This window comes from Alternaria arborescens, assembly GCF_004154835.1.
Source record: "Alternaria arborescens strain FERA 675 chromosome Unknown contig_16, whole genome shotgun sequence".
NCBI classification, from domain to species: domain Eukaryota; kingdom Fungi; phylum Ascomycota; class Dothideomycetes; order Pleosporales; family Pleosporaceae; genus Alternaria; species Alternaria arborescens.
This window is the reverse complement of record NW_021167871.1, coordinates 549585-563799: the sequence shown is the minus strand read 5'-3', so window position 1 is coordinate 563799 and position 14215 is coordinate 549585. Positions and strand designations below refer to the sequence as shown.

The 14215-nt window shown below is 51.3% G+C and overlaps 6 protein-coding genes across 6 annotated transcripts; 2 read left to right on the top strand and 4 right to left on the bottom strand.

The window, feature by feature from the left end:
* Positions 1-1282: 1282 nt before the first annotated feature.
* On the bottom strand, positions 1283-2752 carry AA0111_g7345 (hypothetical protein; the record flags this gene model as incomplete). The annotated part of the gene is made up of 1 exon (XM_028653669.1): positions 1283-2752. The coding sequence occupies one exon, from the start codon at positions 2750-2752 to the stop codon at positions 1283-1285; it is 1470 nt and encodes a 489-aa protein (XP_028505281.1).
* A 1381-nt stretch (positions 2753-4133) lies between these two features.
* On the top strand, positions 4134-7413 carry AA0111_g7344 (Sodium transport ATPase 2; the record flags this gene model as incomplete). Its single annotated transcript, XM_028653668.1, has 2 exons — positions 4134-6096; positions 6155-7413. 2 exons carry the CDS (start codon positions 4134-4136, stop codon positions 7411-7413), a joined length of 3222 nt encoding a protein of 1073 aa, XP_028505142.1.
* An 872-nt stretch (positions 7414-8285) lies between these two features.
* AA0111_g7343 (hypothetical protein) lies at positions 8286-9683 on the bottom strand (the record flags this gene model as incomplete). Its single annotated transcript, XM_028653667.1, has 3 exons — positions 8286-9290; positions 9341-9546; positions 9605-9683. The coding sequence occupies 3 exons, from the start codon at positions 9681-9683 to the stop codon at positions 8286-8288; spliced, it is 1290 nt and encodes a 429-aa protein (XP_028505282.1).
* Positions 9684-9935: 252 nt separating this feature from the next.
* On the top strand, positions 9936-10862 carry AA0111_g7342 (hypothetical protein; the record flags this gene model as incomplete). Its single annotated transcript, XM_028653666.1, has 2 exons — positions 9936-10785; positions 10834-10862. The coding sequence occupies 2 exons, from the start codon at positions 9936-9938 to the stop codon at positions 10860-10862; spliced, it is 879 nt and encodes a 292-aa protein (XP_028505147.1).
* Positions 10863-11768: 906 nt separating this feature from the next.
* Positions 11769-12220, bottom strand: AA0111_g7341 (hypothetical protein; the record flags this gene model as incomplete). Its single annotated transcript, XM_028653665.1, has 2 exons — positions 11769-11838; positions 11898-12220. 2 exons carry the CDS (start codon positions 12218-12220, stop codon positions 11769-11771), a joined length of 393 nt encoding a protein of 130 aa, XP_028505146.1.
* A 338-nt stretch (positions 12221-12558) lies between these two features.
* AA0111_g7340 (hypothetical protein) lies at positions 12559-13817 on the bottom strand (the record flags this gene model as incomplete). The annotated part of the gene is made up of 2 exons (XM_028653664.1): positions 12559-13728; positions 13785-13817. The coding sequence occupies 2 exons, from the start codon at positions 13815-13817 to the stop codon at positions 12559-12561; spliced, it is 1203 nt and encodes a 400-aa protein (XP_028505145.1).
* Between the last annotated feature and the right edge of the window lie 398 nt (positions 13818-14215).

Sequence of the window (14215 nt, the reverse complement as noted above, 5' to 3'; positions counted from 1 at the left end):
CTGTAAATCAAATTGTGAAGGAAGTACGAGGATACCCATAGGTGAATACCGTCTGTAAAATCAATCATTATGTTTTGTTTTATCATCTGCTCGTACGCCTCTTGCTCTTAGCATCTCCAGAGAGCGTCACAAATTCGCGTGACTTCTTTGCCTATGGACACGAGGGACACTTATCATTCCAACATGACGACGTCTCCCCTCCTAATTTAGTCCTTTCGAACGGATACCACAACACCTAGCGCAGAAATGCAGCTATGAAAGCAGGAAGCATGGATTACTGTAAATGGCAGATTGTGGCAAATAGTGTACGATATGAATCCATGTTCTGGAGATATTTCATGACATAAATACGATTTCAGAGTTACACATTTCAAAAAAGAGAACTCCACAATCGTGAGAAAAGAAGCATGGTATAAATTCGCTTTTGCACTCTTCTAATGACTACTCATCTAATCTTACTTCAAAGAACATAACAATGCCAGTCCTCCTTCCACCTCTCTATCTCGCCTTCCTTGCTACTCAACTGTATGCACTGAGAATTCACTTCCCGCACCCACCATCCGGCCTCGTCTATCCAAACTTCTATCCAAGTACTCAAATTCTTCTCGGTCGTAGCTGGATCCCTTTCCTGGACGCTGATCGTCTCGCCTCCAACTTCCACGGCCATTGGCACTACGGTTGTCATTGCCTTCTTCCCCAGCAGCTCACTGTTGTTAACATGGGCTGCACTGACAACACTTTCCCGCACCTTCTCCGTAATCTTTGACCGTGTGACACCAAAGTACGTTGTTAGCACGGCTCCATTCGCACATGTTAGGCATCCAACGTATATCTCTTATGCATCGGAGTTGCTGGGCGCAGTCTTTTTTATATTGGCTTCTTACCTACCTATATACTTTTCCAAAGGAATCGATATTGAGGGCACCGGGCTGTCGATGCCCGTTCGCTGTGTGGGTCTTGTGACAATGGTTGCGGGGTTTATGTGGTTGTATAGGAGATGAGCGAAACTGGAGGAAGAACAATTTACGAGGAACCAAGAGATTGCTGGTGAAGAGAAGACGGTGGAGGACATCGGATTGGTATATTTAGCGTACATCAGGAGGGTGAAGAGTTGATGGATTTCGAAGGTGGTTTGAGGTGGCTTAGGAAGCGGACGGAGATATACATGCTGTGTCAATATTGTATTCCATTAAATTACTGTACAATGCTATCTATACAAATGTGGTAGGAATTATACTTTTGGTGGGTCATGCAAATTCTCACCTTTCGTGCCTATCGTCAATCATGCCATCTGACTATTTCGGTGCGCTTCCATCCTCGCCTCGCCCTCTTCCTGCATCTGCTGTTGCATACGCGACTCTCTTCTTCTACCCATCTCTTCTTCAATAGCCTGGTTGGGTCCTGGTACCAAGCCCCATGGGCCTTTGCCAATCTTAGCACCCTTGTACTTGACGGCTATTCCGACGCATACAGGTCCAATGATTGTGTTCAACAAGATAGCCCAAATGGCTGTTATGAAGCCCTGCTGAGAAACGTAAGGTGTGTTGTTGTAGCCAATTTCTACAATTAGCAGACCAATCTCTCCACGTGCGACCATGGCCATGCCAAGCAAAATCATGGGTGAGACGGAGGATTGTATCGCAGCTTTGCGGGACGGTGAATCAGGAGACGATTTGACTTTTTCGAGCGAATTTCCGTTCTCGGCCGCGGACTCTGGTTGTGCTTCGTGCGCTTTCTTGGGGTCATGCTTTGCGGCAGCCCAAATGGGTATCCATGCACCCACAATCGCCTTGCCAAACAGCATGAGTAAGGTATATACGACGCCTCTCCAGATGGCTTCTCCAGTCCAGAGGTCCAGGAAGGGAATTGCGAATCCTATGCTAGCGAAGAAGAGGGGCGCTAAAACGTATTGCTGTGCGTCCAAACAGTAGACTTCGAAAGTATGCACGAACGTCGGAGATTTATCTTTGGAACGCTCGCCTTCCTCCCTACTCATGACCACGAACGGACCTTCCGGATGCGTTGAAGGAAGATACGTCAAGAATGCACCGGCGAGGAAAGCTCCGAACAGAATGGAAGTCCCTGCGTAGGCAGCAATCGAGATGAAGGCTGACAAAACCAGAATCATCAGTATGATGTTGGACAAGTGGTCAAACTTGTGAAAGTGCTTCTCGATGTATGTCCGGAAGACAGGAGCGAAAAACCATTTGGTGAGGACTGGGGTGAGTATCGCCATAGCCGCAGATGCGACGATAGGTCGGCCAATCAACCATCCCAAGTTGACGTTGCCTCCAGAAGCGATACTACCCAAGTCATGGATAACACTGGACATGACGAGACCTGTGACATCGTCGATGACTGCAGCGCTGACGAGTACAGCGCCGACTTTGGTTTGACTGAGATCGACGTCCTTGGAAGCGCTTGAGATGACAGCAAAAGTAGTGCCCAGGCTCGTGGCACTCAGAGCAGCGCCGATGATGAATGTCTCGACAGCGCCGTAGCCGAACCCAAGATACAGCAGGAGATAGCTGAAACCGATTGGACACAGAACGCCGGTGGCAGCTCCACAGATCGACAATGTGAAGTTGGCCTTGAGCAGATCCAAGCGAGTGCTCAAACCACCCTCAAAGATAATCAAGATCAAGCCAATGTAGCCAAGATATAGGAACGTTTCTAAATGCCGGGGTACAGATTCAGTAAATGTCGCAAATGAGCCATCTTCTGCAGCAGGGACACGTACCAGCCCAATCATGTTGGAGAATGTTTGCCAACGGCTCGCCGTATATGATGCCTACTGCAATCGGCCCAATGATGCCGGCACGGATAGTCTTGGCCGAAACGTACTCGGCAAGCCATAAGAAGGTGAAGAAAGATACCAGGATAAGGATATCGACGACTTAAGCTTGCGTTAGTTGAGATCGACATTCCAGGGAGGAAGGTGGACAAGGCGACGCGCTTACTTTCGGGCTCGTGATACTGCAGAAACGGCGCGGCGTCAGAATTCGAAGACGACATGCTAGGTTTGAGAGGGTGTTGAAAGGCTGGGAGGTCAGCAAGCAACTGCTAAGCCGTTGGGAAACTCTCGGCTGGAACGAAGAAGCAATGGACCCTGGTGCATTTTGACGACGTCATCTTGAAGGCCCGGTGCTGACCACTTCCAGCCTACAAGCTATCAAAACTCTCAACGGCCAAGACCACGTGCAAGGACTATAGTGTCATGATAGTGACATCTCGCCCAGTTCGCAGTAAATCTACACGCGGCTCCGGCATCTCGATCCACACTTTTCTTCACCACCGCGTCCGTGCGCCGGGGTATCTCCGCTCAGTCTCGACTCCGCCAACCTGCACGATGCACCCCCAGAGGACCACTCACATTCAAGTCGGACAAGGCTTGACGCTCCTAATGCGAAGCTTGAGTCTGCGAAACGCGTATCGTCTGCTCCACCGCGGCATTGAAACGACAGGTTCTGCATGAGGCCAATTGAAGAGGCAGGACCAAGAAGATCCTGAGGTGCCAAGGCCATGAATGCCGCGTAGCCGTGACCTCACAGCAAACCCCCGTAATGTGATGAGCACTCAATGGCCATCTCCATCGCCAAGGGTGGAGAAAAGTTTGCTCGCTAACTTGGCAGTGGCCTCTGAATACCTTGGCGGGAACTCTCGTGACGCTTGGCATGTCTTTGCAGAGCCGTCTTCCCACACCGACTTCCCCACTGCTCAACATATATCTTGAAGACATCTAGGACCTTTCCACGTTTCCTACTCTTTCCTACCACCAACCTCTCGTCGGTATCTTCACGTTCTCGCTCCAAGTTTGCTCCAAACTTTGCCAACACTCTTACATCGTCATCTCCAAACCCACCCATACAAACCTTACAACTCGCCAATCACGGCGTTGAATTAGGAGGAGTCTGCACCCCCGCCCCGTTCTGAAGTACTCTATGTATACTACACTCAACACCCAATCCAACAAATTTGTCCACGTGGCCATAGTCCGCGGGACGAGAGTACGCAGAAGACTAGAGCGTTGATCAGTCTCGTCTGCCGATATCCGTATACACGCAATCACCCCATATTTACAACCCGACTACCGAAGACCCACCTCTTTCAAATAATAAAAACAATCCTCGATTATGGGAAAAAAAGCAACGACCCTGGAGGGCCACGTCAGTGGCCAATGTAACAAACCTATGTCACTGCCCGCTCACAGCCTTACGCTCGAACAAGTCAAGACCGAGCTGAAGACTGAAGAATGGCATGGTCTGGACGACGCCGAAGCCAAGCGCCGTGTCGATGAGTACGGCTCCAACGAACTTGGTGAGGCTGAGAGCGTCTCGCCAGTAAAAATTCTGATTGCTCAAGTCGCCAATGCCATGACTCTAGTTCTCATCATGGCTATGGCCGTCAGCTTTGGTATCAAGTCTTGGATTGAAGGCGGTGTCGTCGCCTTCGTCATCGGACTGAACATTGTCGTTGGCTTCTTTCAAGAGTGGTCTGCCGAGAAGACTATGGATTCTCTACGATCACTCAGTTCACCAACCGCCCGTCTCATTCGTAGTGGCCAGCAGGTCACAGTACCCTCCGCTGAAGTCGTTCCCGGAGATGTCATTGAGGTCAAGGTTGGAGACACCATCCCTGCCGATATTAGGGTTTTTGACGCAGTCAACTTTGAGACTGACGAAGCCTTACTTACCGGAGAGTCCCTTCCTGTTCGCAAGCAAGAGGACGCTACCTTTGATGAGAAGACTGGCCCTGGTGATCGCCTTAACGTCGCCTACAGTTCGTCCTCGGTCACCAAGGGCAGAGCCAAGGGAATCGTTTTCGCGACTGGCGCCTACACTGAGATTGGCGCCATCGCTGCTCAACTCCGTGAGACCAAGTCGAAAGTTCGACCAGTCAAGCGAAAGGAGAACGGAAAGGCAAAGCCACATCGTTACCTCGAGGCTTACACACTTACCACTACCGACGCTATCGGTCGCTTTTTGGGTCTCAACGTAGGAACACCTCTCCAGAAGAAGCTTTCCAAGCTAGCAGTATTGCTCTTCTTCATCGCTGTTGTTTGTGCCATTATTGTCCTTGCAGCCAACGAATTCAGTTCTCGCCAGGAAGTCATCATTTACGCTGTCGCGACAGGCTTGTCCATGATTCCAGCTAGTTTGGTCGTTGTGCTCACAATTACTATGGCAGCGGGCACCAAATCCATGGTCACACGAAATGTTATCGTCCGTAACCTCAAGTCCCTTGAGGCTCTCGGTGGTGTTACCGATATTTGCTCCGACAAGACAGGAACACTCACCCAGGGTAAGATGATTGCCCGCGGTGCTTGGGTTCCAGGCGTTGGAACATACACTATTGAGGATTCCAATTCGCCCCAAGACCCAACCGCTGGTCACGTCCGCTTTGGCTCCGCAGCTCCTAGCAAGATGGACCTCAAGGCTGGAGGTGATGCTTGCGGTGAGCGTCTCTCTGTCGACAAGCTTGAGGGCCACAATATCGAGGGCTTCGGCGAGTTCCTTAAAGTCGCGTCTCTGGCTAACTTAGCTGCCGTCAAACAAAACAACGAAGGTGCGTGGGAGGCCCACGGAGATCCTACCGAAATCGCTATCCAGGTTTTCGCATCTCGATTCGGTATGAACCGTAGCCATCTCGTCAAGGGCGATTCGGCTACGTGGGAGGATCTTGTTGAGCTTCCTTTCGATTCCGACGTCAAGCGCATGTCCGTTATCATGAAACACGCAAGTGGCAACTACGCTTTCACCAAGGGTGCCGTAGAGCGCGTTATCCAGAGCTGTACCACCTACCTCGCCGATGGCAAGGAGCAATCCCAGCCTGTCACTGAGGAGTTCCGTAACGAAATCCTTGCCCACATGGCATCTTTGGCCGGTCTTGGTCTGCGTGTCTTGGCTTTGGCTAGCAAGAAGTATCCCGCCGACGTCGAGAAGGGCGCCGAGGTTGAACGTGCCTCTGTAGAATCTGAGCTTGTCTTCCGTGGTCTGATTGGTCTTTACGACCCTCCCCGCCCCGAATCCGCTGTCGCTGTCCGCCAATGCCACGAGGCTGGTATTGAGGTCCATATGTTGACTGGAGACCATCCAGGTAAGCTTCGACTGTACATGATCCTTGTGAGATATACACTGACTTTGTACCTCACCAGATACGGCGCGCGCAATCGCTATCGAGGTTGGTATCTTGCCGTCCGCTGAGCGTTACAAGAAGATCTCTACGGATGTCGCCAAGAACCTTGTTATGACCGCTTCCGAGTTCGACGACCTTTCCGATGACCAAGTCGATGAGCTTCCTGTTCTGCCATTGGTTGTGGCCCGTTGTGCGCCTAGCACCAAGGTCCGCATGATCGAAGCTCTCCACCGCCGCGACCGATTCTGCGCCATGACTGGTGACGGTGTCAACGATTCTCCTTCGCTCAAGCGTGCCGATGTTGGTATTGCCATGGGACAGGCCGGTTCAGACGTCGCCAAGGAAGCCTCCGACATCGTCCTCACAGACGACAACTTCGCGTCCATTCTCGCCGCCATTGAAGAAGGTCGTCGTATTTTTGACAACATCCAGAAGTTCGTGTTGCACGTCTTGGCTGAGAACGTCGCTCAGGCTGGTACGCTTCTTGTTGGTCTCGCCTTCAAAGACAGGACTGGTCTTTCCGTCTTTCCTCTCGCTCCTGTACAGGTTGTCTGGATTATCATGGCTACTTCAGGATTGCCAGACATGGGTCTCGGTTTTGAACGCGCTGTCCCTGACATTCTGCAACGCCCACCTCAATCCCTCAAGACAGGTATCTTCACCTTGGAGTTCCTTGTCGACATGGTCGTTTATGGTCTCTGGATCACTCTTCTCTGCTTGGCCAGTTTCGTCCTCGTCGTCTTTGGTTTCGGTGATGGTGAACTTGGTACGGGCTGTAACGAGACATACTCCGAACAGTGTGAGTTGGTGTTCCGCGCCCGCGCTTGCACATTCGCCTGTTTGACATGGTTCGCTCTCTTCCTCGCCTGGGAGATGATTGATATGCGTCGCTCTTTCTTCCGCATGCAGCCTGGCAGTAAGCGCTACTTCACCCAGTGGATGTTTGATGTATGGAGGAACCAGTTCCTCTTCTGGGCCATCATGGTTGGTTTTGTTCTCCTGTTCCCGCTCATCTACATCCCCACGCTCAACACAGTCGTGTTCAAGCATGCGCCTATCGACTGGGAGTGGGGTATCGTTTTCATCGAGACCGGCATCTTCTTTGCGGGTATTGAGTTCTGGAAGTGGTGCAAGCGCGTCTACTTCCGCCGCAAGGGAGCCAAGCACGGTACCGGAAAGGTTGACAAGAACATGGAGATCGAGGACCGTGTCTTTGGTCGTTACTATAGCCGCGACTCATCCACCACTGGCAACGAGAGCGTGCAGGAGAAGGCTTAGGCGTTCAGTCTGAGATATTGTAAAGAGACAAGGCTGCAGATGCGTTCCACCAGTAGAACACCTGCCCAGCACAAAAGTTAGTTACCTTAGTATATAGAATGATTAGAAATGACCATGATAACGTAGCTTGCGTTAACAATAAAATGATATCATATCAAACCCCTGCCTTTTGTACACTTGAATCACATTGCAACTCTTTCACGCTTAAAGTCGACAGTATGTAGCGTTCCTCTATCCGCTGCATGAGCGACGAAGTTTCCTCAGTCGCCTGTGCTCTGGGACCCATCCATTACACTAGCCGATTTGGGCGACACGTAGAACGAATGAAGTCGGGTTGAGATGGAAATTCGAATTCAGTGATAACGGCTTGGAGATACACAGATGGGGAAAGTTGGTGCTCTTGAGCACTTCTTCTGTGAGGCGCAGCAGCCAGAGGTAGACTGCGGCATTTTGTTGGCGTGACGGTAATGGTTGCGGCATTTTACTTACCACCAGGCCTACAGGAGATGAGATCGTCAAGAACACCATGTTTATGCAAGGAATCATTAGAGCAGCGTCATGGAAAACAATGGTTGAATGCAATATGTGAGCGAATCTCCAGTTGAGTTACTGGGGAAACTGCAAATTACGTGGTGAAGATGCGAGGGGAACGCGATTTATGTACGTCAAGTGAAAGCCTATCAAAGGAGCTTGGAGATTCTCGGGGTACTGTGAGAGATGGACATGGATGAAACGCTCGTCTAAATAGTGGTACTTATGGAACAGTATTCATGGTCAAAGTGTAGTGGGAATGGCTACCTTTTTTAAGCACTTCTCGCCCAAGGTACATAATGATACAGATCGCGGTATTTGAAAGGGTACTTGATTGTCTTCTATACGACCAATCGTCCTGGCTCAACCTCGAGGACGGTCTTGACGCGCTCAAGGAAGACGCGGCCGCGCTTCTCGTCGCCTTTGGGCACGCTTACGCTGAACACATTGAGGGGTCCAGCAACGCCTGCTGCGCCGGTCACGGATTTTCTGGTGGAAGCCTTCTTGCCAGCCAGCATGTCAAGGATGTCGGACTTTGGTGCTGAGGCACGCTTGCTAGGAATAGCAGTTGGAGGCAGCGCAGTCACTTGTGGGACGAAGTTTCCATGCGAGTACTTTCCGGCTACCTTGTCTAGGCCAAGGACTGCGTTGAACAGCTCGTCGGCAGATGGCTTCGCGACTTTGGATCGCGGGAGGTCTTCGTTCGCAAGCTCGGCAGCACGCGCAACAAAAGTGGATAGCGGTAGGAAGACGCCTATCGAGTCCTTGACGCGCTTCTGGCACTCCATGACTGCGGTGAGAGAGACGGGCAATGCCACCTCAATCGGGAGGTCCTCAACAACTGCAGGCGCTTCAGCTGCAGTCTTCTTAGGCGCCTCCTTCTTTGCCATGACCTTGATGTTGGAAAGATCGAGGTGGGAGAGCTTGGTGAAGCGGCTCGCGAGCTCTGAGGGGTATGCGTTCTCGATCTGACCAATGTATGCAAGTACATCTCCCTTGAGTAACCTGCCACCAGGCCCAGTCGCAGGGATCTTGTCAGCCTCCTCCTTGGGCAGCCCGTTCAGTGTGAGCAACTGCTGTACAGAGGGGTATAACGGATATGTTTGCTTGGAGGCCTTGCCACTGGAGGCTTTCTTGGAAGCATCGGACTTTGCAGGCGGGGCAGAGGTTCGCTCCTCCTTTGGTACGGGTGCGGGCTCTTTGTTGGACTCTTTGGGCGCTTCAGCCTCCTTCTTGGGTGCAGGGCTTTCTTCGGCGGGTATCTCGAGGGTGCTCAGGTCGTCGCCAGGCTCTGCAGTGACTGCTATCCGTGTGCCGACCTGGACTGCTTTGGAACCGTCTTGGACCTACGGCCTCGATTAGCCACGAACTGAAGCAATGCGTCTTTCCCACGTACAGTGATCTTTGCTAGTATGCCGTCATCCTGCGCCTCCACGTCCATCTGCGCCTTGTCCGTCTCGATCTCGAGGAGCACGTCGCCGGCGGAGAAAGAGTCTCCCTCCTTGATCTTCCAGCTCGCGATGTTGCCCTCGGTCATGGTCGGTGAAAGTGCAGGCATGTTGAAGTTCTGCGCGGCGAGCGCGGCCTGGCTGGAGTGAAGTCCTGCCCGTCGTGTCAGTATATTTGTGCATTCTCCGGTGTTTTGGCGTGTCTTTTGTACCTCTCCGGGCGCCATGGCTGCGCAACTGCTGCGAGGCAGCCCGCGCTGAGACCCTACATACCGCAGCGAGCGAAGCCATGTGGAATCAATTGGCCGGCGGAGACAATGGCAGTGGGAGGGTTGTTTGGCGACGGGGCTGATCTGCTGGCGGAAATGTTGGGCGGAACAAGCTTCGGAGGTGTCTGGCGGGACGCGCTTGGGCCCGCTTTCTGGTTGGACTTTTTCCCGATATATCGCGACTCCATCCACGCTCACATAGCGACGCATTGACTTGCCCGAGTATGCACGCCTCATAGCGCTGCATCGACTATCCCATACTAATAAAGACACCATGCCCGCCTTTTCCCGGGGCTTCGACGCCTTCATGCGCCAGAATTCCTTCCGCCTCCCCTCATCTCTCCGCGCAGCCCTCTTCGGAACACGAGAATCCTTCTTCACACCCACCACGCTTCGCCAGAATCGCTCCTTCACCTCGTCCGTACTTCGACGCTACCAATATTACAAGAGTACTGTTGTCACACCAAAAGCCAGTGGATTTGTAAACAACGACCCAGTCCTACGCCAAGTAGTCCAAACCCGTCAGCCTATCCTACTATACCAAGCGCCCAAGAACAAATGGTACTATCTCAAGGTATACGGAACGGGGGCATTATGGATAGGAGTTGGGGCATATTCCATCAAATTCAATGACGACATCAAAGACAAGGGATTGTCCTTCTTCGTACGACCAACGTATATCGTGGTAGGAGTGAGCTTCGTCATCATCGGCTGCTATATCTGTACAGCGCCTAGCAATCGCATGCGAGCGTTGGAAATACTCCCAAGTTTGCAGGGCGGGCCCATGCAATTGCGCATGACTGTCAAGCCAGTGCCGTGGCTGAAAGAACGCGTCATATACTCGAATCTGGGAGCAGTGACGATAAGTGAGAAAACGGAACCCATGGTGCAGGAGTTGCTTGAGGCAGAACGTTTCAGGAAGCAAAGACTATGGGACGACTTGGGACATATGAACATTGCGGCCCGTGTCTGGGAAGGATCTGCGCGCTGGGTGCATCAGAAGTGGACAAACTTCTTCTTGAAGTTTAAATTCGCAGTATTGAGGTTCGGTATCGCGAAGGTCAAAGTGGGGGGAGACGAGTGGAAGATCGACTGCTCGGGCTACTTGTTGGAGAACGGCAGAGGTACGACTTCATCATCATTGTTCTCAGGGTAATTCTAACGAGATATAGCGGTCGACCGAATCATTCCCGAAGAGTAGGAAAACCTTGCGCATCCTTCTGGAAGTGATCTTACAAAACACTTTGAAAAGTTGCTGCCTATTTACGACCACGAAGGGCCCGCCGGGATAGTGAAAGCACTTGTCGTACAACCGGTAACAAACTTTGCAGGCATTGCAAGTCACGTTAGTTCATAAACTGACCACATAAGAGCTGTTGCACTCCTTGAAGGTAGGCGATCCACTTGTATATTAAACGGCAGACAGCTGTAAATTTATGTAAGATACGACCCCAGCCCTAGCAACGGCATGGTATTGCCGAAAACACCTGTGCAACAAACACTCTCGTGCAAAGCTGGCGAACGCAGTTTCAGCCTCACATGCTTTATATCTATCCTGAAAGCAGTCGTCTTGGCTTTGGTGAGAGATGCAGGGAACTTGGGCAATCCACTACTCAAATCGCGAGCGATCACACCTACACTGTCACTTCCTTTCGTCCATTTGTCACGGCCGGTTCCACAGCCATGCCTGTAAGTACCAGGTCTGTGCTTGCATACAAGGATGAATCGGTTGCAATGACAGCTAACGCTGCATACGGCATGACTTCGTAGGCGGGCTGAGCATACATAGCATAGGCAAAACCGCCTATTGTGGATACTACTACTGTCGATCTCATTTCTGTAAGTTCTATGTGGTAGGATAAAAGTTGTTTCCAGAAGTGTGTGAACAACAAAATGACGACTTAGAGCTCGTTCAAATCTAAGGGTAGAGTTTGCGTCTTACGATGCAGACTCTCGAACTCAGGAACGGCGAGCTCCACCGACAAAAAACATTCTTGCCATCCTATATATACTCGTGACTGCAAATCGCAGCATAGAAACGTCACTATGTAGTACCAGTCATATACATCTCTTCGTAACGTTTGTCGCACTCTACACACTACCATAATCACAACGCTATCCAGTACGCCACTCCCCCACTCCCCTTGTAGAATTGCGTGAAAGCACCGACCGTCGAACTGCACCATTTGTCAACAGCCATTCCAGAGTTCATTGTTGGCCAGAAGAGACAACTTACCCTCTCATCTGCTCCTTATCCTTTGCTTTTTGCCAATCTTTCCAGCGCTCCTTCTCACTAAGATTTGCATCACGCCATCTCTCTTTGCCCGGTTCTGCGGATTTCGATCGCCGTGAACTGGAGTGCGAGGAAGAGCCATGAATATGGAGTTTTGATCGCCAGGATGTTGCAGAGGACGGACGTTCTGGTAAAGGGGATGGAGGCCTGAAGGTCGTTGACGATGTTGTGGTAGTGGACACACTATCCACGTCTACAAGAGGAGTCGTGGGCTTTTTCATCCAAGCAGAAGGCTCGGAATTTGTTGTTTTGTATGGATCAGTCATGGCTGTGATGATTTGTGCAGATATGAATGCGCAACTATGGAGTTGTAGACGAAGATGTTCACGACAGCGTAAAAAGTGCGCAAGATGAGAAGATACAAGGCGTGTCAGTAGTTGAGAGCAGTCATTGTTAACCACATGTAGATCAAGGCGCAAGCATGTTGTGTCGAGAGTCGGGCGTGGCTGTGAAGTCGTATAGCATGACGGGCGCAAGGCGTCCACTGGGCTGAGCTTACTAGCATTTATCCGGTATTGTGGCGCAAGCGCCCAGGTGTGGCGTTATACATAGCTACGTGGAGCCAACCAGAAAGTTGCGGTAGAGATGTCCAATTAAACATACTTTACGCTGCTAGCTCTACGTCGTCAAGGTTCTTCCGTATGAACTTTGTTACAGCATCCAGTCCATTTTGAACAACATCTGTCTGGTTAACATAGCCGATCCTGACGTAGCCCTTGAACTCTTCGCCGAAACAGGTGCTGCCAGGTACGAACATGACGCCTGTCGCTTCCAGCAGCTTTTTGCAAAAGTCGACCGAGTCGACGGGCTTTCCTTCCCTGTGAAACTTGACGAAAGCTGTAGTGCCAGCAACGGGCTTGACCCATTCACACTCATCTTCGTTTTTGAGTTGAAACTTTTCCAGAATGGCCATGTTTTTCCTCGCAAGTTCCAGGTTGCGCGCTAGCAGCTGGTGCACGGTTGCCGAGTGTAGCGCATATGCTGCGATGCATTCATCAAAGTAGGAGACAGAGATGGTGGTGTAATGACGCGCTGAAGCGATTCTCTCAATGATCTCAGAGCTACGAGAAGCTATCCATCCTATGCGGATACCGGCAAGTGAATAGGCCTTTGACATGGAGCCCGTGACGATGACATTGTCGTAGCCCATGGATAGGAGAGACGGTGGAAACTCCTTGTCCAAAGGACTAATGGAATGGAACAGTGGCCGATAGACCTCGTCACTCATGATGGTAATGTTCTTTTCAGAAGCAATGTCGATGAGTTCTTGTAGGAAAGTCTTGCCTAGGATGGCACCAGTAGGGTTGTTGGGGTTGTTGATGACGATGAGCCTCGTGTTGGGCTTGATAAGCGACTTGAGGTCGTCGATTTTGGGTACCCATTTGTTCTCGGGTGTAGCTTTCCACAAATCGACTTCAGCGCCCAGTTGCTTAGGGACCTCGTAGAGAGATTGGTAGGTGGGGTAGTGGCAGATGACATGGTCTCCAGGGCCAGCGAGAGCGTATGCAGTCAGATAATTTGCTTGAATGGCACCAGGAGTGATGAGGATGCTGTCCGGAGAGAGTGGGTTTGTGACTTTTGCAGAATACAGTCGGGCGAGGTTGTTACGTAGCTCGTCACTTCCTCTAATAGTACCGTATGTGAGGACCCGCGAGGTATCGAAAACTGGTCGGTCTTTGTCCTCGGACAGCTCGCGTAGCTGATCGACGGAGATCGAGGCACAACATGTTTCAGCGACGTTGTACTTGCACTTTGTCTCGTATGCGTCCATCCACTGGGGACGTTAGTTTATATATTCCCCACGTGGAGGAGATGCGGGGATGAACCTACGGACTCGACGGCGAACTCGTCGATTTTGACCATATTGACGGATAAGAGGGTTGGTCTGTTGTTACAATGAGAAGAAAAACATACAAAGGCCACTTGTTCAGCCTGGAAGTTTAAGACGTCAACTTGGGGATTGACATAGGGCGCACATGGCCTCGAGATGGCTCCGCTGGAGCGGGCGAGCTAGCAGCTAGAGGGCTCCGGCGGCCAGGTATGCCCGAGAAATGCAGCGGCTCTACAGGTGTCGCGCGGTCACGTTGATCACGTCGCTAGAGATGAAGCATGAGGCTGCTAGTGGCGTGATGCGCGTACCCCTGATTTCTCTTTTGCATGTTGCAAGTCAGATATCGATGACGAAGACCATGGTGTCCACGGGTGCCTGTTGGCTTGTGCCTCGGTCTAACGGTCCGCCATGATGCTTGGCTGGAGACAGC